At 42.8% G+C, this 25,525-nt stretch overlaps 1 protein-coding gene across 1 annotated transcript in view; it reads right to left on the bottom strand.

The window, feature by feature from the left end:
• Positions 1-25,525, bottom strand: part of HEG1 (heart development protein with EGF like domains 1) — a 59,058-nt gene that overhangs the window by 19,356 nt on the left and 14,177 nt on the right. Inside the window, exons 2-9 of the mRNA XM_033163180.1 lie at positions 12,267-12,602; positions 11,381-11,707; positions 8,586-8,909; positions 7,754-8,077; positions 5,759-6,067; positions 3,385-3,726; positions 966-1,307; positions 133-459 (exon numbers count right to left, since the gene is read on the bottom strand). Of these exons, the coding sequence (XP_033019071.1) occupies positions 133-459; positions 966-1,307; positions 3,385-3,726; positions 5,759-6,067; positions 7,754-8,077; positions 8,586-8,909; positions 11,381-11,707; positions 12,267-12,602 (2,631 nt within the window). The remainder of the gene's footprint in view (positions 1-132; positions 460-965; positions 1,308-3,384; positions 3,727-5,758; positions 6,068-7,753; positions 8,078-8,585; positions 8,910-11,380; positions 11,708-12,266; positions 12,603-25,525) is intronic.

Raw genomic sequence — 25,525 nt, forward strand, 5'->3', positions numbered from 1 at the left:
AAAATATAGTTCAATGAAACTTGTTTTCTTATCATGTAAAGCTTACATGCGCTTGAAGAATATGCAGTTAGGGTGATAATTGTGTATTGATAAGTGCTGGCAGGTAAAGCAGGGTACAACATAAAAACCAACCTGAAGGTTCACTTTGGAAGGAAGAGTAAGTTGGTATCCTGGATGAGCTGAGGTTTTGGAAAGACTCAGTTGAAGGCCCAGAAGTATCAAAACCTTTTACTGAGAAGTCAGTAGAGTATGCTTCTGGCAAGGAAGGATTTAGTTCTGAGTCGTTGGACTCTTCTATATATGAAAAGGTTCTTTCAGTTGCCCCAGCAAATGTATTGTTAACTATGGATTGTAGAGTTTGTGCTTCTTCTTTGCTGAAAGTTGCTGAATGGTAAGTGCTTTCAGTGTAAGAGTGTGAAATGCTTGTGTCACTCATTGAATGATGACTACTTCCAAGAACTGAAAGAGGAATTTGAAAATGAAATTTTAAAATTGCACTCACAGCATATAACTTCACTATCAGAACCTGTATTATTTGTAATGTCTCATTATTCATAATGTGTAGTTACAAGACTTTGGTAAAGTGAATTACATCCCGCCCCATTTTGAAGGCATGTGGTTTAACGTGATGCCCACAGATTTCTGCAAATAGTGACATTTCATTGGTTCATACTTTACTCCAGATCCCCTTTTGCTGCAAAAAACCCCAAACTCAAATGTCATGCTCTGAACAAATTATACAGTTCATAACAGAAATGCTTATAATGAGAGACTTGATAATTTGTAAGTGTGTATGCATACAGATACACACACACATCTACCTATGCATACATAATATATACATGAAAATGAAGCTCTTTAGAATTCTAGGTGTTTACAGCACGTATAGACATACATAATGCAAACTATAGTGAGTACATAGTGAGTCAGTTCTTCCTTCACTCTTTTTCCTAAAGAAAACTCACTTGACGGATCCATTGGTGAAGATGGGGAAATTGGAACTTCAGAGGAATGCTGAAGCAGGTGCTCAGTAGAAGGTCCAGCAGATTGCACTTCACTTTGTGAGACATTATGAGTTCCTCCTTTGGAATTCAAGCTCAGGGTCGGATCTGAAGACTCGGAAGTTTCAGTATTGTAAGTGGTACTGTCTGTTGCATCAGGAGATGTGCTGTTATCTGGTAAAGACCGCGAGGTCCTCTCTCTACCATGCATGAATGTAGTTGATAGGTATATGCTGTCTGTAGAAGCCCCAGAAAGCCTTCTTTCCACATCAGACACTTTAACTGGCTGAAGACTGCTTCCAGTACCTAAATCGAAACAGAATACACCATATTTTTCTGTGTATAAGACAACCCCTATTTTTTTGAACCCAAAATTAAGAAATCAATATTTTAAGCATCAAACAGAACTTTGAGATTTTTTGAGGGAAGCTGGCTGCCCACGCCAGAGCAAGAGCCCCTGTGCATTCACCATCCATGTATAAGACAACCCCCAATTTTTGACTAATTTTTAATAGCAAAAAACATAATCTTATACACAGAAAAATATGGTAGTTGGGGAAGAGGAAAATACAAATTTCATATGCATCCCTTCTTTGAATTCCTTTAGGTGTTCGTACTTCCTGTCAGAAGTACCGCTTCTTTCGATTCTTTTAAGTATGAATACTTAAAAGTCATAATAATACAGCTGATTCTCAAAGGTTTTCAACTAATGCCACACAACATGATTACAATTCAAAGGAAGATGTTGTTAGTTAGACTTAAGCAATCACTTCTTATATCCTTTTAATATAGGCATAAATTATTTTGATTTTAATGAGACTTGAGAATGTATTCGGCTGGGTGGCCCACAGTACATGTTGGGACTAGAAATGGAAAATCAGATGACTACATCACACTAATTTTTATGGTTCTGTGGAGTTGGAGTATTTTCATAAGGTTGAAGTGGAAGGCAGACTAGCACAGAATGCTTTTAATGAAAAAATGGTGCAGAAACTGGACAGTGGGCATTTGAAGTCAGCGGCTATTTGATATGCTTTACAATGTTGCTATACAATCAGAAATGCTGATGAGCTGTATTATACATTGTGTGTAATTTCATAGATCATAATAATAAAGTTTTCAAAGATGGGATACAAAGAACGGACATGTGCCAAGGAAACAATTGCATGAAAGCCACAATACTTATTGTTGATGCTATTATTATTATTATTATTATTACTACTACTACTACTATTCCCTTGCCCTTCCTCCCAAAGGAGCCTAGGCTGGCAAATATGCAAGTGATAAAACAATTAAAATATCTAAAAACAATTGCAATGCAGATGTAGACCGGGAAAGATATCTCCTTAAAAGGCTTTTTGGAAGAGGACGATCTTCAGTAGGCGCTGAAAAGTTGACAGAGACAGTGCCTGTCTGATATTTAACAGGAAGAAATTCTAAAGGGTAGATGGCACAACACTAAGGGTCTGAGTCCTATATTGCCAAAGAGTCAAGCTGTTACCCAGTTTAAAAATGGCTTATCTTTTTAGCAGCAGAAATTGCTGCACCTAAGGGCAACCTCACATTTTTTAATCAGGTATGAGCAGACTTCAGACGTACTATTTTGTACTATGTTTCCCCCCTGGAACGTGAGGTCCACCAGATGCAAAATAGCAGAGCAGTGGGCTGGGGCTGAGGCAAGGGTGAAGGATGCAAAGAAAGAATTCTTCTGAACACATGCCCAGGAATTTGTTGTGCAGAACTGCATTCCTTTCACACAGAAATTCAGTCCTGGTCTTCCCTTAAGTTCTCGCCACTTCAGCAGCCCAATTTGCAGAGTGGGGCTACTGGTAACCCCTGCTTTACATGATAAGCCTATTTGTTTCATGTATAGCAGGGGCTCTAGCTGCATGTCCTTGTGTGTGTAAAGACATACATGCGTTATGCACATTTTCATATGTTTTGCCACAGGAACCACAAATGTATACAAAACACTTTGGCTGTGTACACACTATACCTCTAAAACGCATTTGAATCACATTTCCTCTCAGAAAGAATTATGGGCATGGTAGTTTGTTAAGGATTGCTGGGAATGGTAACTCTGTGAGGTATAAACTACAGTGCCCAGAATTCTTTGAGGGAAAGAATGTGTTTTGACTGTGCTCTAAAGGTATAACGTGTACACAGGACAGTTAAAGAAAGTGTGGATGTGTTACAAAGAGCAAAGTTATAGTCGTTCATATTCATGTGTATAATACAATAGTTAAAAGCTGGCTGTTACTTTAAAAAGGAAGAAATAAGGGGAGGATTATGGAGAAAACTACATAGATAGACAGGAAACAAATGAATGGCTACGTCTCAAGTCGATTTCTAACCGAAGCAATAACAAAAATGGAAAACTCACTTGAAAGATCTATTGCAGAAGATGAATAGGCAGATGTTTTGGAGGAATATGTAAATAAATGCTCTTTTGAGGATTCACTGAAATCCATCTGGGTAGATGGAAAACTTTCCTTTCCACTTTGGGCTGAAGTTGATGAGTTCTGGGTTAAATCTAAAGAGCTGACATTTTCCAGATCAAAGGTTGATAGCTCTGTTGCATCTGTGGATTTGCTCTTGATAGCTAGAGATCTGAATGTCCCATCTCCACTTTTGATGAATGTGGCAGTAGAGAACATACTCTCAGTCTGAGAGACCCTTTCCTCTGTATCAAAGTTGTTGAATGTGTGCTGGCTACTCCTAACATCTAGAAGAGAACAAACTGGAATTAGAACTTTGTCTACAAGTTCAGACTAAAGTTATGCACATACATTTACTCAGAAGTAAGTCACAATGTGTCCAATGGGGCTTATTATCTTGTAAGTGTGTTTACGATAGTAGACTATTATAAAAATTGTGATTTTCAGTTTTCAAGTTTATCATTCTAATGTCACTGTCACCTCATCCAAATACAACTTTCTGTATTATTTTTTTAATGATATGGAAATGTTTTACATTTCAGGAGAATTTGCTTATTTAGATTTATTTTATGGTGTTCATTAAAAAAAACATTCTGTAAAGAGAGAAGAAAAACACAATGAGTTGGGAGCTTTCCCATGAGCTGGGCAAAATCATGTATCCCCTATATAAAATAAATAGTTTCTTTAAAAATGTGCCATAGTGGCCACCTGCTTTTCATCTTACCTAACCTAATTTAAAATTTCCAATCTAGTACCTCATTATGGCTTCATATAGCCAATCCAATTATAAGAGGTAGTCACTATCCTATGTCTCATTATCTCTGGCATAGTCTTAGTTGGGCAACATATTACATTTAGGTCAATCGAATTAATCAGTGGAAACTCTAATAAGCTAAATTACTAAAGCTAAAATGTGGATTTTTCCATTTCAATTTAACCAGAGCAGAGGCCACAACTAGTGAGATGTTCCAAATCAAAAGCAGAGAGGTATGTGCCACCTACAGCTTTGCTTGTGTCACTTAAGAGATCCTAAAAGCCCATCTTTGCTTCTCACGAGAGATGGAAGGGTACATACAGTATTAGGTAAAATTTTCCTTTTTCAATACTGTCTTGAGTTACCCAGACCTTTGGGCTCAGGAAGAACCTTCCAAGGCAGGAATGCTATGCCCCTGGGGCCACTGTGAGCCTAACAAGAGACCCGGTGAGAGAAGCTATTATCTTTTCACAGCACTCTTCCTACAGCAGCTTTCTTTTCCAAGAGTTCCAAAAGCCAGAATCTGCTAATGCCATCTGCCCAAGACTCAAGAAATCACTAGCAGGAACTTCCTAAATGAGTTGTCTTATAATACTTTAACTGTTGTAACCATTTACTATGTGTGCTGCTTCTTAAATAAAATGACAATTGGAACCCACTCCCCATGTGGATTGCTGATACTGTTTTGAGACCATCTACTTCAGCAGTTACTATGAATGAATGCACAACACTGGCACTCAGATGACAAGCCACTTATAGGTCACATTCACACCATACGTTTAAGTCACATGGCTCCCCTCAAAGACTCCTGGGAACTGTAGTTTGTTAAGCGTGCATTGTAAATTACAGTTCCCAGGATTCCTTGGGGGAAAGCCATGTGCTTTAAATGCATGGTGTGGATGTGACCAGATATTATGTCCGTCGTATGGAAGTGCCACCACATGAAAGTGTTCACCAGTGAACTCTATGTTAACGCTGTAACTTACGAAGTGGCCCTGGAGTAATGGCGAAAATAAACGATTTTCAGAGCAGGTGACGAAAAGACTATACTCCTTATAGGGCTCGGCATCCCTTTAGCATGTTTTCCATTCCCAAGTCAAGCCGCAGTATAGCTCGCCACAGGAGTTGGGGCCACAACGGGAAAAGTTTCCTTTTACTCCAGCCCACTCATGATCGATAGCAGTCACGACGGAGTGTGTGGAAAGTCCCAACATTATTGCCCTGGCTCGTATGGTGACTTATATAAACAATATCACTGAGAGGGAGAGGGCACTTACCACACGGATGCTGGTTTCCAGGGAGTGTGTACTCTTCAGATTAGCTCTTAGGGGGTGAGGGGTGGGGCTGGAAAAGGGATGTCATAAAAGGGCTAAATTGTTCAAAGGTGTCCTCTAAGCACAAACAAGAGTCCCCAGGGCTGTAACGCAAAGTTTATGTGAACTTTCTCTCATTGTCTAGGATCAGGAGCAATCCCCTCTTTTTCCACAGGAAATTTGGTTTTACACCAGCCAAGATAAACCAGTGCTCTCAAATCTGTAACAAAACAGAAGATCTTAATTCTTTACCTGTTGCTTCTGAAGGGGACTGGGAATGTGTAACTCTGTCCTCTGTTGACAAATTCGTCTGTCCGGTCTGCCCTGGAGTCAACATGTAAGAAGAATTAGGGAGGGCTGAAGAGCTGGAGATTTCAGTATTACCAGCAATAGACTTTTGTGTTGTGTTCTGAGAAATGCTGTTGTTGCTTAGAGTTTGTACTGTCCTCTCTCCACCTCTGTCAGGTAGAACTGAAATAGATGCACTGTCAGTATGAGAACTAGAAATACTCCTCTCTGTATCTGAGCTGCTGGCTGGCTGGTGATCAAGATCTTCAGTAGCTGAAACACAACAGTAAAAAAAATGAGATGTGCCGTTTCCAGGTATAGAAAGGGTATCTCAAGTTTTACTATGTAATTTTCTTGTATTCATGCAGATTGAATGGAAAACATGAAGGGGGGCGTGCGTGCTGCAGCCCAATAAAAATAATGAATGCCTAGATTAATTGTTGAATTAAAAAAAGTCAGTGTGCAAGAGGAATGGCTTCTGCCCACACAACAGAACTTTCCCTCCTCTCCTCCCACACTGTGCCCCCACACCAAATCCAAATTTATTCTGATGGGTTGGAGGGGAAGAGTGAGATGGGAAGCTCCACTACCCACACAAATATTTAGTTGGAAACAACCCATTGTTTTATGACAATTTTTAAAAATGTTTTTGTATACGGTTTGTTTTTATTTCCAGCTGTCATCATAACATTGGAAACATTAATTTGGATTAAATACATTTTATAGCATAAATTAATAAAAAGCATCTTTTTGGTCTTTTTTCTTTCAAGTATATATATACCATGTTAAGTACCTCCATACTTCATTAATGCATTCCTCAATAGTTGGAGAAATTGCTCAACTTCAGTACCTGTTTTTTCAGCTGCTATAATCTCCAAGACCATTAAAAATAATAATTTACCTTTATACTTGTTATAGGTTAAAATGCATATGTGGGGTACATGTTGAATCCCCCTGCTCTAATTTATTATACTTTTATATTTCCAGTAAGCTGAACCATAAGTTTTATTTAATTATTTAACTAATGTACCACTTGAAACAGTTCTCTCTAATATCCCCCTTTAATAAGAAACAAGTGTTCCCATTGGCCACACATTTTCACAAATATATATAACTACAAACACTCCAGTACTTTAGCTATATCCGCCATATAGTTTTAACTTGATTAAACTCACATGTGTATTCCAGGAAGGGGGGGAATAGATCTTTGACAATATGTTGTTATTATTACCAGTAATCAATCAGTCAAAATATGTTAAGGTTCTGAAGGGCATATTGGGTGACATCCGGTGATCTACCAACAAGTCACATTTGATACAACAGATCCCCCTGCCCTGCACCAGTATGCCCCTAAAATCTCTTCAAGAGAGCTGGGAGTCAGTCTGGAGTAGACTGGGGGAGCAACGCAGGAGGTTGCAAGGGAGAAAAGGAGTTGTTCTCATTGCGTGTGTGGAGGTCCATTCATGTGATGTTGGACATTGCCAAATGATTCATGCCCCCTCCAAAAGTGCAAATAAGTCCTAATTTGAAATACCAGTACTATACTATTTATACATTCTAGTCTTAAAGAATAATGACCAACAATTAAAACCTCATGTTTGCATAGTCCTCCATTTCCCCCCTAGATTTAAAGTTTCCTTAATTAGTGTAAAAAATCAGGATAATAAATGACTGAATCTGATGCAGATTTGAGTGGGCTCAAACATACCATAACACCTGTCCTGTTTTCTAAACCAAATTGAGATTAAAAAGCTACTGTTAACTTCCTTCAGTTGTCTGCACATTTGTAGACAAGCTGATTTCCAAACAGGCTTTAGTGGTTTGTCTCTCTAATCTTAGCCTACCTCCTCTTGCTCTCATTTAAAAATCTATTCATCCTAATGCTTTGGTTTCATCGTTACACCAGGCAAGTGAAACAGTACACTGGGATTTAGAATAAAAGAGATCTTCATGCTTTACCTGTCATTCCCAAAGAAGCCTGGGAATGTGCAAGCGTTACTTCGGTGAAATCATTGTCCCCTGGTGACAAATCCATTTGTCCAGTCTGTACTGGAATTAACATGTGAGAGGAATTCGTGAGGCCTGAAGAGGTGGAGATTTCATTGCTAGCCATTGTGGATAGTTGTGTTGCATTAAGAGAACTGCTGACGTCTCTCAGTGTCCGTGATGTCCTCTCACCGCCCCTATCAGTTAGACCTGAAGCAGACGCACCGTCTGTGTGAGAACTGGAAACACTTCTCTCTGTATTTGAGCTGCTCCTTGGCTGACCACTGTTTTCTGCAGCTGAAACACAAGAGTAAGACATTAGATGTGCCACCTGCATGCACTAAAAGGGCATCACACTGCATTTCTTCCCATAATTATATTCAGACAGCTCTAATGGAAAACAAGTCCATATCCCCTTTTGTCTTACAATGAACTTCAGAAAGATGTCTTAGATTATGATGAGAAAGGCTGGTCCAGTGTTGAGTCAGTCAAAAGAGTGGTTATCTGTGAGTAGTAGGAAAAGGAGTGAACCTATGATTCTGTGTGTGTAGGGATGCTACATTTATGTGCTTTTAATGCCTGCACTGTAGTGGGTGCTGCTGTAGAGGGCGCTCTGGTGCTTTTGGGTCTGGGAGACAGCCCAACAATATTTGAGGAACACAGGTTTCCTATCTCTGAGCTATAAGGTATATGCTCTTTTTCTCTTCGTGTTTATGTTCATTGCTGATGTTTGGGCATCATCTTCACACCAGACCAGTGAAACAGTGCTCCAAACTCCGTAATAAAAGAGATCTTCACCCCGTACCTGTTGTTTCTGAAGGAGCTTGGAAATGTGGAAGTGCTGCTTCAGTAAAATCATTGTCCTCTGGTGATGAATCCATTTGTCCAGTCTGTACTGGAGTTAACACATGTGAGGAACCCATGAGGCCTGAAGAGGTGGAGATTTCATTGCTTGTGGTTGGGGATATTTGCGTTGCATTAAGAGAACTGCTGACATCTCTTAAAGTCCGTAATGTCCTCTCTCCACCCCTGTCATTTAAACCCGAAACAGACACACCATCTGTGTGGGAACTGGAAATGCTTCTCTCTGTATTTGAGCTACTCCTTGGATGACTACTGTCTTCTGCAGCTGAAATAGAAGAGGAAGATATTAGATGTACCACCGGCATGCGCTGAAGGTGGATCTCATTGCATTTCTTCCCATAATTGCATTCACACATATCTAACAGTAAACATGTTGTGCTCCTGTCCCTGCAGCAGCTGATAAATATGATGAGAACTTGGGGGGGAAAGTCAGGGTTTAAAACCTTTATAATAAAATTTGAGGAGAAAGTGCTAGTATAAAAGAACTGCTTTGAAATATTCAAACATATTTACATTTTAGGAAATTATCACAAGCAGTAGCTTGCTCCACTTTAAACCCAGTGGAATACTGTAAACCCTGCAATGCTATAGGATTGTGTTATGAAAGGAACCTCTAGTGTGACTCACGTTTCGGGACCAGAAAGGGTAAGAGACTTGAGAAAGCAAAGAACAAGATCTTGGAAAGATGGGGAAGATGCTAACTTGGGCACATATTTCTGAGCAATCGTTGTGTAGCATATTTTCTCTTTAACTGCAAGGTTCTCACCCACAAGCCAAATTAGGCTCACAGGGTCTTAATTTGGCCCACAAAGTCATGTCCCAGCTAAGCCCACCTGCACCACAGCCAAGGCACCTTCAAACTTGCTCCTCAAAGCATATAACAACTGTGGCATGCAATGTTGGCAGAGGGGATTGACCAAAGTGAGCTGGTGTTACTATTATGATGCAATCCATTTTCAGCTGGAAGCTTCTCCCCAGAGTGACACTATAACTCTATGCATTAATATAACAAGACTTTAATAAGGCAGCATTTGATAAGACACAACCATGATTATTTACCCAGTCAGCTTCCAACAGACATTGTGTATTTCAAAGAGCCCATTTCCATTAACTGAATGAGCTATGTCTGTAGCCCTTTTGCAGCAAGGATTGTTGAGCTGCAGCCATCAAAGTTCAGGATAAGATTGTGGCTAAATGGTAGGCAAAAGGAAGTCAAAAGCCAACAGCTATTCCAAAAGCCCCCACTCAGACATCCCATGAAATAATCTTGCTGGGAAGTAAGTATCCCCACTGAATACCCTTGGTCCCAAATAAGGAGATGGCCTCTTTGCCAATAAATGGAAGCAGTGCTCCCAAGTCTTGGTATCCCCATTCACTCACTCTTTTCTTCCTACCAGGTCCCAACCCAAAGAATGCACAGATTGTGTCAGGAGGATATGAGGCAGCCAATGCTTCTTCTGCGCATCCCTTTTTCACTCTACCACTGCCTGTCTCACTTGTTTTCTCCCTTTTCTGTTCTTAGCAATGAAACCAGAACTAAGTCAATGATCAGTAGTAAACTCCACCACCACCTGGAAGAGAAACTGACAGTGGAGCAATTGAATTGTGTTGCTTTCTTGTTTTGCTCTTTGCTGTGCTGGGCTCCTTTGGGAGGAAGGGTTGGGTAGCAAATTAATAAAAGAAATAAATTGGGAAAGGCTATTCAAGAGGTGAACAAGTAAAATCCCAGCTTGGATCAACAGGAAGCAATAAAATGGGTAAAGAGGAAGTGTTCCATTTAAAGGCACAGAAGGTCTGAAAAGCAATAATAGTGCTTTGTCGATTGCTGGTGCTAAAACTGTCTCCTCATGGGGTGTGGGTGTGGGGAAGTCTCAAAAAACATGGGAAGAAATGCGAGTGAACAAAAGATGGTGGTTCTAAAGAAAATGGATACTGTGGAAGCAGTAGGAGTTTCCCCACATTGCATCTTTTCCACTTTTGTCTTATCAGGATTCACCAGTCTAGAACCTAAACCTAAACTCCTGGTAAAATTTCTTCTTTTGCACAACTATTAAAAACATAGGAACCATATTCCCCTTTCCATCTACCTTTTTTCTATAAGTGGAAAATATTTCTTCCAGTGGTTACTAGTCATGAAACCCCAGATGGGAACCTCAATCTTTACCAAAAGTATACTATCCAATGCTGATGATTAACAACAAGGAACGGATAGCTTCATCATGTTCTGCTTTATGAATTTCAGTGAGGAATCTTGCTATCCACCATCAACAGACTACTACCATGACATAGAACGACAATTGTTTTGATTTCACATAATATCAACATAGTTTCTGTTGTGGTTTTTAAGCAGCATGCCAAGAATCTAGTCCTCAAATCATTATGGTGACTCGCCTCACCCCCTCAAATTAATCATAAACAATCCTTTGCATTTTGGAACATACTAGAGAGCTTAAAGTTTTCACATCTATTATCTCAGGAATAGGAATCCTTTCAAAAACCCTGCAAGATAGCCAAGTATCATCCCAATATCTGAGATGCAGGGAGGCTGAGAAATAGTGGCTTCCCTGTGGCCACCAATATTTGCTCAGCTGAGATAAAGTCTCCAGCAACTTCCTGGCTCACAGCTCACATGGCATTACACTACAGCAGTTCTAAAACAGTATATTGCTATTATTTCTCTCTGGGGAATTCATTAAGAAGTAGTCTTTTGGAACAGAAAAAACAACAACAACATACTAGTCTTTGGAGGCAAGTAAGACTGGGCAAGCCGAATCCTTGCTGAAGAATCAGGAAATTGTGTGACCTTTGATGTGTTACTTCTTCCTCTGGAATGTGCCGCATGAGATGGGAACTGGGTTCCATCAGGAAAAGTCGTGACTTCCCTCTGAAAAACTGGGTCTTTTCTTGATGAATCAGTCAGAGCGACACTGTCTGTAAGAAACTGTGAAGTCCTTTCTGTGCCCCTGTTGGCCGTTGTTGAACTGTCCATGCTTATGATATGCAAACTGGATGTTGTGCTGTCTGCATCCCACCTTCTATCTATATGGTGGCTGCTCCCAGTAACTGTAAATATGAAATGAGAAAATTAAACCATATCAGGCTCTAACAATTTGGTATTTGAGGTGGAACCATGGCTTCCATCAATCTGATGTCTTGAATTACATCTGGTGTCGAGAACTGTGCAGAACTTGCAATAACTATATTATACTTGGGCATTATACAAAAAAGCAACTGGAGGGTAAATTTTGCAAAATAGGCAAATATATACAAAATTCGTTATTTGCATAAATGTATGCAGGTTCAGCTTTGTGTGGCATCTTATTCATACCTTTGCTTGAAAGGGTGTGTGTGTGTGTCTCATTTGTTTTCATTTTCCAGTTAAATTCAACTAAGACTAACTACAAACATGTTTCATTTAATGATTACAAACATCATTAAACACCTTTATGTTTGTACATCTAATTGTTAACAAAGGAATGACCATAGCCTTTCAAATCAATCTGTGCCTCATCCAACTTCTCCTTATTCTTACACACACCCATTCAGCTTTATTGTTTCAGGTATTTTCCCAGGGTTTGACAGTCCATTCAGATACAAAAAGACTTTTGATGGTGGAACTCACTTGGGTGATTATCCTCTGAAAGTGAAGAAAGGAGCGTCCTGGGAGAATGTATCCTCAAAGTACCTGTTTCAAATTCAGCAATATCCAAGGAACTTGGTGAGACATCAGATGTTCTGGCCTGCATCACCAAAGATGACTGCTGAGCTGTATCTCCAGACCTGATCATTTCAATATAAGCAGAGTTTCTTGTTCTGGCTGTAGACACAGAAGCACGGTCGGTTATCGTCCACAGTGTCCTTCCTTTGACACTGCCAAGGGCACTGAAGGCATCTGTACTGTGTGCATAAGAGCTGGAAGTCCTTGTTTCAATGTTGGAACTTTCGCTGCTCATAATGGCTGGAAGGGAGAGAAAAAAAGATCATTAAAACAGAAGCAAAATCAGGTCTGATCCTAATTACCCTGGACATGTCACAAATTTATTAGCGGACGGCAGGTGGTTGTTATGTTTGTGTGCGTTTGGGCCCAGCCTGTGCTTATGTGTATGCATGTGTGAACAAAAACAGAGAGGGAGGAAGAATGTATGTATGTGCATGCCCATGTGCCCCCTCAGTCACATCTCATGTCAATCATCTTGGGTTTCCACTCATTTTTCATTTCAGACTACCAATAGCAATGCAGCAGCAAAAAATACTGGGCATTAATTTTTTCATATCATCCCAGAGCCAATAGTTCTCTAGCAACAGACACTAGAATCCTTTGTTTTCATATCCCCTGCCCCTGGCAGTCATAGCTGCATGAATTACTGCACTTTGGAATGTATCCCAGCTTTGTAATTATACCCTGTTGACCTAATTTATCCTCCTAATTATTTTTAACATCTTTCCAAGAGACCATGGGTTGGCTGCAAACAGTTGGTGATCATTACCAGCGGTGATCATGCTTTAGCGAAGCCCACGATTCTTGCAAGTTAAGAACATAAGAACATCAGCATAGGTCTGCTGGATCTAGCCAATGGCCCATATGGTCCAACATCCTGTTCTCACAGTGGCCAGCCAGATGCCTTTGGGAAACCCACAAGTTATCCATATGTAAAGATGTTTCAGCTTAAAGACAGAGACGAGGAGATGTGCTTTCAGATAATGTATTCCTGGATTCAAAATCTCTCCTAGGACCATACAAGGCAAAGCCAAGTCTATTCTCAAAGCAACAGTGGTCTGGCAAACTCTGTCCTGTAGGTTCCTTTCATCTGTGAGAAGCCTGTGCGTTCGATTACTGTTATCAACATTCCAGAGCCAGCACATGAGTGTCCAGAGTGCTCATATCTGACAGTGTCACACCAACAAATCATGCCCCCAGACAACAAGCTGCTTGCCGGCGCCAGTTTGCTCCAGAAATTCTAAAACCTAGCAGGCTGTGCAGCACATGCATTTGTAACTCAATGCCTGGAATGTAATGTAGACCATAGTCCCTATATAGCAGCACTCAAGCAGAAAAAGTTGGGTATGCATGTGGGCATGCAAAAATGTATGCGCCTTTCACCCCCCCCTTCCAAATGTTTTGAGGAACGAGCCATCAGACTTGACTGCTCAGTGACACACTAATGCCTTATCCGAGTGGAATCCACGTGCTCTTTTGTGACACAGAGGTTCTGGAAAGTGTTGATAGTCCTCCCACATGATTTTCTCTTTAAGGTTGTGTTATGCTTTCTTGCTTGACTCGCTTCCACTTTCTCTGTGTGTGTCTGTAGTCAGAATTTTAGAGAGTGGCATCATCAAAACGGTTATATCATCATCTATACCAACAGTGAACTCATTCTTTGCATCAGTCTTGGGCTGGCCCTGCTGATGCCTAGTTTTTTTGTATTTCTGATGCTATACAAGTGGTACTGTTTACCCAGAATTTTAGTTGATGGTTTCTATCGTTGTCTTTAGTTACGGTTGTTTTTAAGATTTGTGATGGATGATCCTCACTGCATTTTATGTATATATAGCCTTAGTAAAGGTTTGGCTCCTTCACACTCTAGATCAAGTGCATGAGAAAGAAATCCTTATCCTACTATTTATTTATTAAACTTATATTCCCCACCCCCGCATCCTGCAAAAGAGGGTAGCAACCGCACAAGTGATAAACCAATTAGAACACCTAAAAAGCAATTCCAATCTGGATGCAGATCTTATAAATCGGGTCCTCCCTCAAAGAGGGCACGTGTTGCAGTGTGGCCTGGCAACCAAACCCTTGTGCTGTGGGTGGGAACATTTGGACAGCCACAACACCCTATTGGTAGGTCCCTCGATGCTGGGTGTAATCAGACCAATGGGACGCTAGCGAAAGGGATCGAGGGACCTACATAAGCCCATGCATGTGTCCCTGAGCTTCCTCTTTGGGCCAGTGCATCGGAACACCCGCTCACCTCTCCCTATATTTAGGGCTTGTGCTTGACCTTGCTATTGTTGGGACAGGGGCACGGCAGGAATTTTCCCAACTTGGCTGATTGGCTGTTGCCATTTGGGTTTCGCCTGCCATGTAGCAAATCATCACAACTTGTAAGGTTGCGGATAGGCTCTGGTTCAGGTGATAGGGGTGGCAGTATTCTCTAGCCATCCTTATACGAAGGGTATTCCGTTAAAGGAATCCAGGGACTCAATGGTTTGGTCATCCTTGAGAGGGGTTGTGCCCGTGCCTGAGTCCAAGGGGACATCTGGGTGGTGGACTAGCATGACCCCGCTTTCCGCTGTCCCAGGTGCTTACCCTAGGCTGACCTATGCTGGAACCCTGGGTCAGCGCTACCTGCCATGGTGCAGGGAGCTAGTCAAACCAGAGCCTATGCAACCACTCACTTTCTGTAATCAATAAAGTTGTGGCCTAAATTCTGCCAAAAACCAAACAAAAATTTTGAGTCTTGTCTGAATTTATTTAAGGGGGAGGTTAAAGGTCTACACACGCAACACTGAGGAAAGTAAAATAACAAGTAATCGGGAAACTGGTCTTTTGAGATAGATTAGCTTAGCTGAAGTTACAATGGCCTTTTATAAGTAACTCCCTCTACATAGAGATAAAGTTCAGTTATAAATTCTTTTATCACATACAAAGCCACTGCCTCCTGATTTAAGCAGAAATTGTGTCCATCCTCTCCTCTTGTCAAAATAACTATTTTAGCTGCAATATGAAATTATCGCACAGCCTACGTTATCTGTGGCTTTCTTCCAGAGTTATAACTACAACATGAGTTGTGATGATTACCAGACTTACCTACCGGTATTATAAATGCTACTTCCTCCTACACATTTGTGATACTGTTATAATGCATCCAGCATAAACAGATTCTGCTTTTAACCCAACTTCTGGTTTTCCACTTTAGCCGTTTGACTGGATTGTGAAGTTCCTAAAACAATACATAATGGATGTGATCTATTTGTATAGCACATTACAATGGACCTCATCAGGATTTCTTTTTCTTTCTTTTTTTACTCTTGCCACTGAATTTACGGCTGCTATTTGCATTATTTATAAATCTGTGCAGCCCAATTCCAATTAATGTTTCCTTGGAAGTAAGTTCAAGATAGTCATCTGTCAGCAGCACCAGCCCTGCCTCTTCTACCATTCCCAATTATGTGGATGCCCTGCAGGAGATGGTCAAGCAGACAAAGATGCCAACAGTTATTCACCTGGCACTTTCAAGGAGCAGGGCTTTTTCTCCTGGTCTCCCCTCCCCTTTATAGAACTCAGTTCCAGAGGGACATCAGGCAAGCCCTGTCACTCAGCTCTTTTAAATGAGCTCTAAAAGTGTACTGTTTTAGAATGACCTTTGAGGATTAAAAAGTGAAATTGGTAGAATGGTTGGGCCATGCATGTCCAATGCTGGTTTCAGCCTATTTTAGTCTGTGTTTAATTGTCTAACTGTAATCAGATTCAACTGTTTTACTGTTGTATTTTAATGATTGTTACTAGTGTATTTCAGGGATCGGAAGCCACTTTGTGGGCTGACTGTTCTGAAAAGTGGAATACAAGCCTTCTAAATAAAATAAATAAAGTACAGAGATATCTCCCCAAAATTATGTTCCTTATGTGCTCTAGTTGATTACAGGTTTCGTTTGTGCCTCAAAAGCAGGAAGCTCACTAACATTACCATACGACTTAAATCTTTATTTTCACAGAGGTCAAAGGCACATAGACTCTGAATCCTCTCGCCCCATTTCTGGAAAGGGCAGCCACTAAGACTTGTTGAGGCCTGACCCTACTTAACTTGTATAGCCTGATAAGCTCACAGCTCAAATCCTGTTCCTGCTCAATTTGATAGCAAAGCTCAAATTAACTCCCATAAGTGAGACTCCTAAAAGGGGGGGGGGGTTACCAAATGGAAGTACAGTATTGGAATGTGGCCCCTGTTAAATGAAAATATTTTAAACATTTTAGGAACTTTAAATCCAACATTTGTAGGGTTTTAAAAAGAAAGAAAGATGGCTACCTTTTCTAAATTTCACAGACTCTATTAAATCAATGTATAACAGGCCAGAGAGGCTTAATTTATGAGTTAATTATACATACCCCTTTGGTATTGCATGCATCCCTATTCTGTTTACTTATTTATGGCATCTGCTGACAAGAGCAACTGTATTTTTCATTTCTGTGTATGTAGTATTTTTTTTTTTAAAAAAAAATGTGTATCTGATCTGTAACAGAATACTTTGTATTGGTACAATTATATTATTTTATTTGCCCCTTCATTTCCTCACCCTTTCCTTTTGTGTGTATTTGTTACTACACTGGGAAAATGAAACAAAACAAAACATTTTTGAAACATTTCTGGGCAGAATATAACTGGAAGACTTGCAGAAGGGAATTAGAGAAAAGTGTTTGCTTTTCAGCTAGGATGTCAGGATAAGCAACTCTGCTGAGTAGAGAAATGAAGTTCTGAGTTCTGATTTATTCAAATTTTGAATGGTTGAATACTTCAGAGTTCATCTTCTGCAGTTATCCTTTCAAAACACATTTACAAATTAAACATTCAGAGACAAAAAGTGGTAAATTATATCACTCAATAGGTTAAAGTTAATCAGCTCCTTCCCCACAATTTGTCCTTGTTAGATTCCACCCTTCAATGGCTACAAAAGTGTATGTGTGTATGGATTGGGGGACACAATCCACTATAAATCTGCTGTTTACACAGCATTATATTTTCAATATTATGATACACAAGAAATTTGATTAGCAAATCTTATTGAATAAAAGAAGGGATTAATCATTTACTTAAGTTTCTATTCCTCTCAATCGCAAAGACTCAGGCTGTGTTTTAACAAATTGAAAACATATATTAAGAAAACAGCCAGTTAAAATGAAATAAAATTTAACCATATTGGAACTCTTATCAACAAGACACATGAGGTGATTGTGAGTCTATGTAGGCAAGGCTGCCTACCCACCAGCTAAACATTTAGCAAACTTGGGAAATGGCCTGATCAGGATATCATCCCTTGTACAGTCAGTCATACATTAGTAGCTGAGTAAGACCTCTTCACAAGCTTTCCTATTATACAGTCAGTAGAGAGCATGGTTGGTGGGTGTATTTTGGCTCACTCACACTTTAAATTTAAACCTCCCTAGTTTACAAGTTTCATAGCTGTAGAGGAACAGTCACCAAGAGTCTTTACAATCACAATAGCCCTATGAGGTAGTTTAAAGAAAGTGACTGGCCCAAAGGTATCCGCTGAGCATCATTCATGAAGACAATTTATACTTGGATCTCCCTAAACTATATCCAGTACTCTCTAGCTTGGGCAGAGAATGGGGGAGGGGTGGGGTGGGGGGCATCACACATCTCTAGCAGGAACCATGTTTGTTCTTCTGGCCCTCAATCGTTGTGGTCTCTGAAATGAGAGGTACATGTACTTAATGCAAATGCCATGCTCTGAAGTGGTTGGTTACTCCCTTCCCAAGAAAGGGTGTCTTCTAAGTAAAGGAGCATATGGCAACCTTAAAGTTAAAAAGATATGTTATGTGTTCTGTTGTGTCGTGGGTTCTGGTAGCAAGAAGTCCAGCAACACTTCTTAGTGAAAACAGCTCTTTATTGTAAGGGATAAGACAAGACTGGGGATAGGGGGTAGGGAAAGCTCTATTTATAGACACATTGGGACTGAGGGAAAAGATACATTTTAGCGGGAACCAATAATATTCAAACTTTCCGGCGGGACCCAATCAGGCTGTGGATTGTGATTGTACACTTCCAATTGACCAATAGCAATACTTTACCCTGCTGCCAGAATATCTTATTTAATACACAACACTCCCCCGCACCTAGTTGAGACTATACACGTAATCTTTCAAGTATTGCGGAGGTCTTCGAGTCCTACCGGATCGCCTAACCCCCGGTGTGTCACTCCTTGGACTATCCGTGGTCAGACTTCTCTCCCCAATAACCTCGGGTACCTCAGCTGGAGCTGTGTCACTAGCTGACTCTCTAGGCTGACTAGTTGTTTCCGGGTTAGGTTCATCAGTGGTGATCTCGGTTTCCTGACTCTCGGAGCCCTCCACCCCCTGTGGCCCGGAGTCATCCTGACTAGACTGCTGCGATTCACCGGACGCCGGCAGAGTTGTGCGCGGCTCCTCCCCCCTCGGGCTTACCCTGCTTGGGAACCGGCGCCTTAGCTGGTCAATGTGGCGGCGCATTACTCTGCCATCCTCTAACGTCACAAAATATGACACTGGCCCACTGGGTCGGGTGACCACCCCCGGCACCCATGCGGGTCCCCTTGCATAGTTCCGGACCCAAACCAAATCCTCTGTTGACAGGTATCGGGTTCTGTCACCCTCGGCAGCCGGTGGTTCTCTTGTATCGCGGCCCGGCACCTTGTCAGGGTGGACATAGTCTAGGATTGTGGCTAACCTCCTTCCCATTAATAATTCAGCTGGGGACTTGCCTGTGGATGCACACGGCGTTGTGTGCTGCAGGAACAACATCCTTGCAATGCGAGCAGACCAATCCCCTTCCAAGAGGCGCGCTATTGCACCCTTGGCTGTGCGCACCATCCGTTCGGCTTGTCCGTTCGAGGATGGATGAAAGGGAGCAGAAGTGACCCCTCTAATGAAATTATCGGCCAGGAATGCCCTGAACTCTTGGGACACAAAAGCCGCCCCGTTGTCTGATACTATGGTCTCGGGTAACCCATGCGTTGCAAACAAAATGCGAAGGGCCCTGATTACAGCAGCTGAGGACATGTTTGGAACAATTGAGACCTCCAGCCATTTCGAGTAGGCGTCTACTACAATTAAGAACACCTTTCCCTGAAACGGCCCTGCAAAATCTACATGGAGCCGGCTCCACGGGTTCTTAGCCCGCTCCCACCAATGCACTGGTGCCCTGGGCATTTCTGGGTGCACCTCCTGGCACGCTCGACAGGTGCGCACCCATTGTTCAATGTCCTTGTCCATGCCAGGCCACCACACATAGCACCTGGCTAAAGATTTCATCCGAACCATGCCCGGATGACCCATGTGTAACGTGTCCAACACCTCATTCTGTAGAGACCTTGGAATAACCACCCTATCACCCCACAATATGCAACCCTTATGGAGGGACAGCTCATTTTGTCTTGCCATGAAAGGTCTAAATTTCTCTTCCTGAGTCCCACTTGGCCATCCCCTCCCCACCCACACAAGGACACGGGCGAGGACGGGGTCCCTTTTAGTTCTTGCGGCGATGTCGACGGCCGTCACGGGTGGTCCGGGAAGTGTCTCCATCATCATGACGTGCTCGGCCGGGGCTGGGTCGTCGTCGGCTGCTCCAGGTAGTGGTAGACGACTCAGCGCGTCCGCATGGCACAACAGCTTACCCTTCACATGACACAGTTCGTATTGAAATCCATTCAAAAAGATGGACCATCGGAGCATGCGTGGGGACAAGATTTGAGGCGTTTGTTTATGTGGGCTGAACAAACCCAGCAAAGGCTTGTGGTCCGTTTGAATTGTGAAAGGGCGGCCGTACACGTAGTCATGGAACTTCTTGATTCCTGTGACTATAGCCAGTGCCTCCTTATCAATCTGGGCATAGTTCTGCTCTGTGGGGCTCAAGGTTCTGGAATAGAATGAGATTGGACGCTCCGACCCATCCGCCTCCTGGTGACTCAAGACAGCCCCCACGCCATATTGTGAGGCATCACACGCCAGCACCAGTGGTTTAGCAGCATCATAGTGGGCAAGCGTACTTTCCTTTGACAGCACGCCCCGCAGCGTTTCAAAAGCTCTCTGTTGCGGTTGCCCCCAACGCCATGCACACTTCTTTTGGAGTAGCCGATGCAGTGGTTCGGCTATCGATGCCTTGTGTGGCACAAAGGCGTGATAGAAATTGACGAGGCCCAAGAAGGACTGCAGCTCAGCCTTGTTACTAGGTGTCGGTGCTGCGGCGATAGCCTTAACCTTGTCTTCCATGGGGTGGATGCCAGCAGCATCAATTCTGTACCCTAAGAAGTTCACAGCTGCTACCCCAAAACTACATTTCTCTTTCTTTAGTTTCAACCCCGCATCCCGGAATTTGCATAGGACTGTCTGGATGCGTCCCAGTAGTTCTTGAGCATCCTTGCCCGCAATTAACACATCATCAAAATACGGCAGGACACCTGGCAGGCCCCGTAACAGGCGCTCCATAAGACTTTGAAATATGCCAGGTGCCACGCAGACTCCAAACTGCAGCCTATTCACCTTAAAGGCGCCCTTGTGCGTCACAATTGTCTGGATTTCAGCGGACGCTGGAGTCACTGGGAGCTGCTGGTATGCCTGTGCCAAGTCAATCTTTGCAAACACCTTGCCCCCAGCCAGCTTCGCTAATAGTTGGGACACTACTGGAATTGGATACGAGTTGCCTCTGATGGCCTTATTAATCGTACATTTGTAATCCGCACAAATTCGTATTTCCCCATTAGCCTTCAGGGGTGTGACAATGGGTGTTTCCCATTTAGCAGAGTCCACTGGTGAAAGCACCCCTTGCTGTATTAGCTTCTCCAATTCAGCCTCTATTTTAGGCTGTAGCGCAAATGGAACCCGCCTGGGTTTGAGGCGCATTGGCGCAACCCCCGGGTCCAGTTCTAAGTCAATTGGAGGCCCCTTATAACATCCTAACTCTCCATTAAATAGCTCCCCAAATTCCGTGTACAGGGTGTTAAATGTCTCCGAAGCTATCTGGACCGTGTTGAGCCCTGAGATTCCCAACCCTAAGGCCGGGAACCAGTCCGTGCCCAGCAGGCTAGTGCGCTTCCCTTTTGCGATCACAAGCTTTAATACGGCCTCCCTCTCGCGGAACTGTACGTTCACTGCGCACATTCCCAAAATATCTATGCGGCCAGCGGAATAGGATTGCAGAGTAGCCGGGAAGGGCTCCAATCTCGGAAGCTTACCTCTAGGAAATAACGATCTGGCCGTGTCCTCCGATACGATGGAGAATCCGGATCCGGAGTCCACCTCCATGTTACACGGCTTCCCTTCGATTAGGACCCGCACAGCTGGTTTCCCTTGGGCTGGAAATGGCACAGTTCTGCCCTCGATTTGCGTGAGGTAGTTGCAATCGTCGAGTTGGTGCGTCGCTGTGGATGTCCTCTGACCCCTTGATTTCGCGGACTCCGACGTGCCACTCGACTTGCAGACCCTGGCTATGTGCCCCGTTTTCCCACAAGCATGACACGTAGCTTCTCGGAACCGGCACTTCCTTCTCTCATGTGATCCGCCGCAGCCAGGGCAGACTCCCTGCCGACCTTTATTTGCTGTGCTCTCCTGTCGCACCATCTCTATTCCCCGCACAGGGCTTTGGTTGGGGCTGACATCCTGGTCGTCCACGGTGTGGGTTGACGCTCCAGCTCTCTTTTCGGCTCGCTGGTCCGGGTCTTGCTCCTCTCTCTCAGCGCTTTCTGTCGCAATGGCCTCACGGAGCGCTGTCGACAGATCCATATCTTGTTTTGCCGCAATCCGCCTGCGGCCCTTGCTGCTGCGAAGGCCGCACACAAACCGATCCAGCAGGGCCTCCTCCAAGTTGGCGAATTTGCAGTGTCTCGCCAGCTTCCTCAGTTCGGTGAGGAAAACTGCTACCGTCTCTCCAGGTCGTTGTTGCCTCTTGTGGAATTCGATGCGCCATGTCATCTTCGACGCTGTCGGATTAAGGTGATTGGAGAGGTGTTCCGTAATGCTCGCGAACGACGCCTCCCGCAGTGTCGTGGGGGCCAGAATTGCCCGAGCCAACTCAAAGGTCTCTGCCCCGCAGCAACTCAGGAACAACGCCTTTTTCCTTTCCTCGTCAGTGACCCCTTTTGCTGCCACGCTGAATTCAAAGCGCTCAAGGTAAGCATCCCAGGCCTCAGTTGCTCCGGGATGAAATGGTTCCATGAACCGTGACGCAGCCATCTTAGTGGACTGATCTGTCCTGTCAGTCACAGGGAGTCTTGTCGCCAGAATCAGGTCGCTAGGGTCAGCAGCCCTCAGCCGGCCTAATTCAATCCCACCTTCGTCGCCAGTATGTTGTGTCGTGGGTTCTGGTAGCAAGAAGTCCAGCAACACTTCTTAGTGAAAACAGCTCTTTATTGTAAGGGATAAGACAAGACTGGGGATAGGGGGTAGGGAAAGCTCTATTTATAGACACATTGGGACTGAGGGAAAAGATACATTTTAGCGGGAACCAATAATATTCAAACTTTCCGGCGGGACCCAATCAGGCTGTGGATTGTGATTGTACACTTCCAATTGACCAATAGCAATACTTTACCCTGCTGCCAGAATATCTTATTTAATACACAACATGTTCTTCAACTTTCTGGAAATTAAACCGCACTGAACAAAAAGAGAATCTCATGAGAAAAGTAACTGAAACTGTAAAAGTAATGTTTGCAATCTGGCAAAATCCACAGTAACTCTTCACACTCAAGAGAGAGAGAGAGAGAGTCACAGAAGAAAATCTATATTTCCTCGTTCCTCAGTCTGTGTAAGAAACCTTTAGTAGTAAGGTTTAGGCCGAAAAGAATAATAAAGACAGTTGGCCTCTCCTGCTTCATGGGGTAGCAGCACACACTTTAGCAGCCCGCTCCTTTATCAGCTACTAGGAAAGCAGCTCTCTGGACTGTGTTTTTCAAACACTGCTGCGGATGTAATGATTATGGGTGGAGGCTGTTTTGGAGCCAAGCGAGTTTGTGCTGTGCGAACAAAAGCTCCGGTCCTAAATCTGGACTCTTTCAATTTCCTTCCGTGTTCTTTCCCTGAAAGGAGCAGCACTGAGAAAAATCCTCAAAGCAGAAAACCAATTCTATAGTGTCCTCAGCATGTGGAGAATATTCCTTAAAAAGGGTGCACTGTTTTCTCTGATAAGCAGGGGAATGTAATTAACCCTTTCCATAGTGGGACAGGCAACCTGTTCAGCACAGAGGGAAACAATGGAAACCACATGGACAGACCACATACAAGTACCACTATTTTTTTAAATAAGCTGCACCAGTGTGGTTTCATGCAGGCCATACTCCGGTACATGCGCAGCCACAGCACATTTATTTCACATTATCTGTAAGCCTTGAATGTTGAGCAACTGGAGCCAAGCCCAGTGTAATGGGCTTTGAAATTCTGGGAATTTAATTATTTTGTTATTTGTTTTGGTTTCTGAGGACAAGTTCACACTTAGAGAGAGAGAGAGCTGCCACATTCATGCACACACAGGCCACTGGGAAGATCACAGGAAACACTGGTGCCTTTCGTGAGAATCTGTGGTTCCATTTGGGCATATAAATGTGGCACCTGCAATCTGCTTGACTGTAGCATCCTGAAATCAACAACAGTGCTGCATGTTTTGTTTCACAGGTGGCATTTATCAAAATATACAGTGGTACCCCGGGTTAAGTCCTTAATTCGTTCCGGGTTACAGCACGTAACCTGAAAAGGACGTAATCTGAATAATTCGTTCTGCGCATGTGCAGACTGGGGAAAAACTGGAAAAGAATCGCTTCTGCGCATGCGCAAACCGTGAAAACGCTTCTGCGCTTGCATGAATCACGCATGCTTCGGGTTGCGCTTCTGGGTTAGCGGAGTTTGTAACCCGAAAAGTACGCAACCCAAAGCGTACGTAACCCAAGGTACGACTGTATACAAATCTGTTTTGGTATTGCATTTGTTGAATTACATGCAGTTTTCTCTGCATAATATTCTATACTTCTTATTGACAATCCACATTCCTATTTACTTATGCAGATCACTTCATTTGGAATGTTTCTCCATTTTGTTCCTACTGTGTTCTCTACTAGGAAAACAAGCAAGGATAGGACACCAATGCCAGATAAATCTGCCCACCACAGAAAGAGAGAAAATTACCACAGAGTGAACCAGAAACTGGTTTAAATGCACAGGAGAAGAGGAGAGCCCTTTAAAAGGGCTAGCCTCCATGCATTAAGAACGCATAATGAGCCAATGCTCCTCTAAGGAATTATTAATCACCACAATCATCAATATTATTATGTTCTAAGTCTACAAAAATTAAAAAGTAAGGTTGCCAATCCATTATTATTTCTTTTTGACTAATACTTGAAAGAGGGACTCTCCATGTTTTGTGAATGCTGAAAAATGTTCAGCATGAGACCAGCATAGGGGCTGTGTTGGTTTTTGGACATAGTCTCAATCTACAGCAATATTTTTTTCTGCTAACAGACCCCTTTCTATTCAGAATTGTCAATAGACATTGGTTGGTTATAACTATTGTTTTCTGGTGCATAATGAACACCAAGGCGTCTTTCTGTAAATTCTGCATATGATTTTGCTTTATTGATGTGCTTTTCAGCTTATCTTCTTGACAGTGCTCAAGATTAGCAAAGTTCATTCTAGTATAAATGGATTTTCTTGCAAGTTTAAAACGTTACCCCACCCAGTATCTATATTCCCATTTGGAATTCTCTTGTGAACTCTTTCTTTCCCTGGTAAAACTGAATTGATGCTTTGGGCTTTAATAACAATAAGAAGAAGAACCACCGCTACCACAACAACCAAGGAATAATGTGGATGGGTAGGAATTATGAGAAAGAGAGAAAGAGAGAGAGACCCTATTTTGTCACCATTTCAACTTCTACTCATTTCTGATGGCAACATCAGGCAGCTCAGAAGGGAAGTTGACTGGCAAGAGTCCACCAGTGCAGAGTTGCTAGGTCACTGGAACAATAAAATGGCAAGAAAAAAAACATCCTGGCTGCAAAAGGGGCCAGCCGAGAGTATAAAAGGGCGGGTGGAGGCAGGGGGCGCGGAGAAACACAATGAAAACCATGGCAGCTCCATGAGTGTGTGGAGAACAGGTTGACTGGGATGAAATATAGTTTCAG

Source organism: Lacerta agilis, chromosome 1 (genome assembly GCF_009819535.1).
Source record: "Lacerta agilis isolate rLacAgi1 chromosome 1, rLacAgi1.pri, whole genome shotgun sequence".
NCBI classification, from domain to species: Eukaryota; Metazoa; Chordata; class Lepidosauria; order Squamata; family Lacertidae; genus Lacerta; species Lacerta agilis.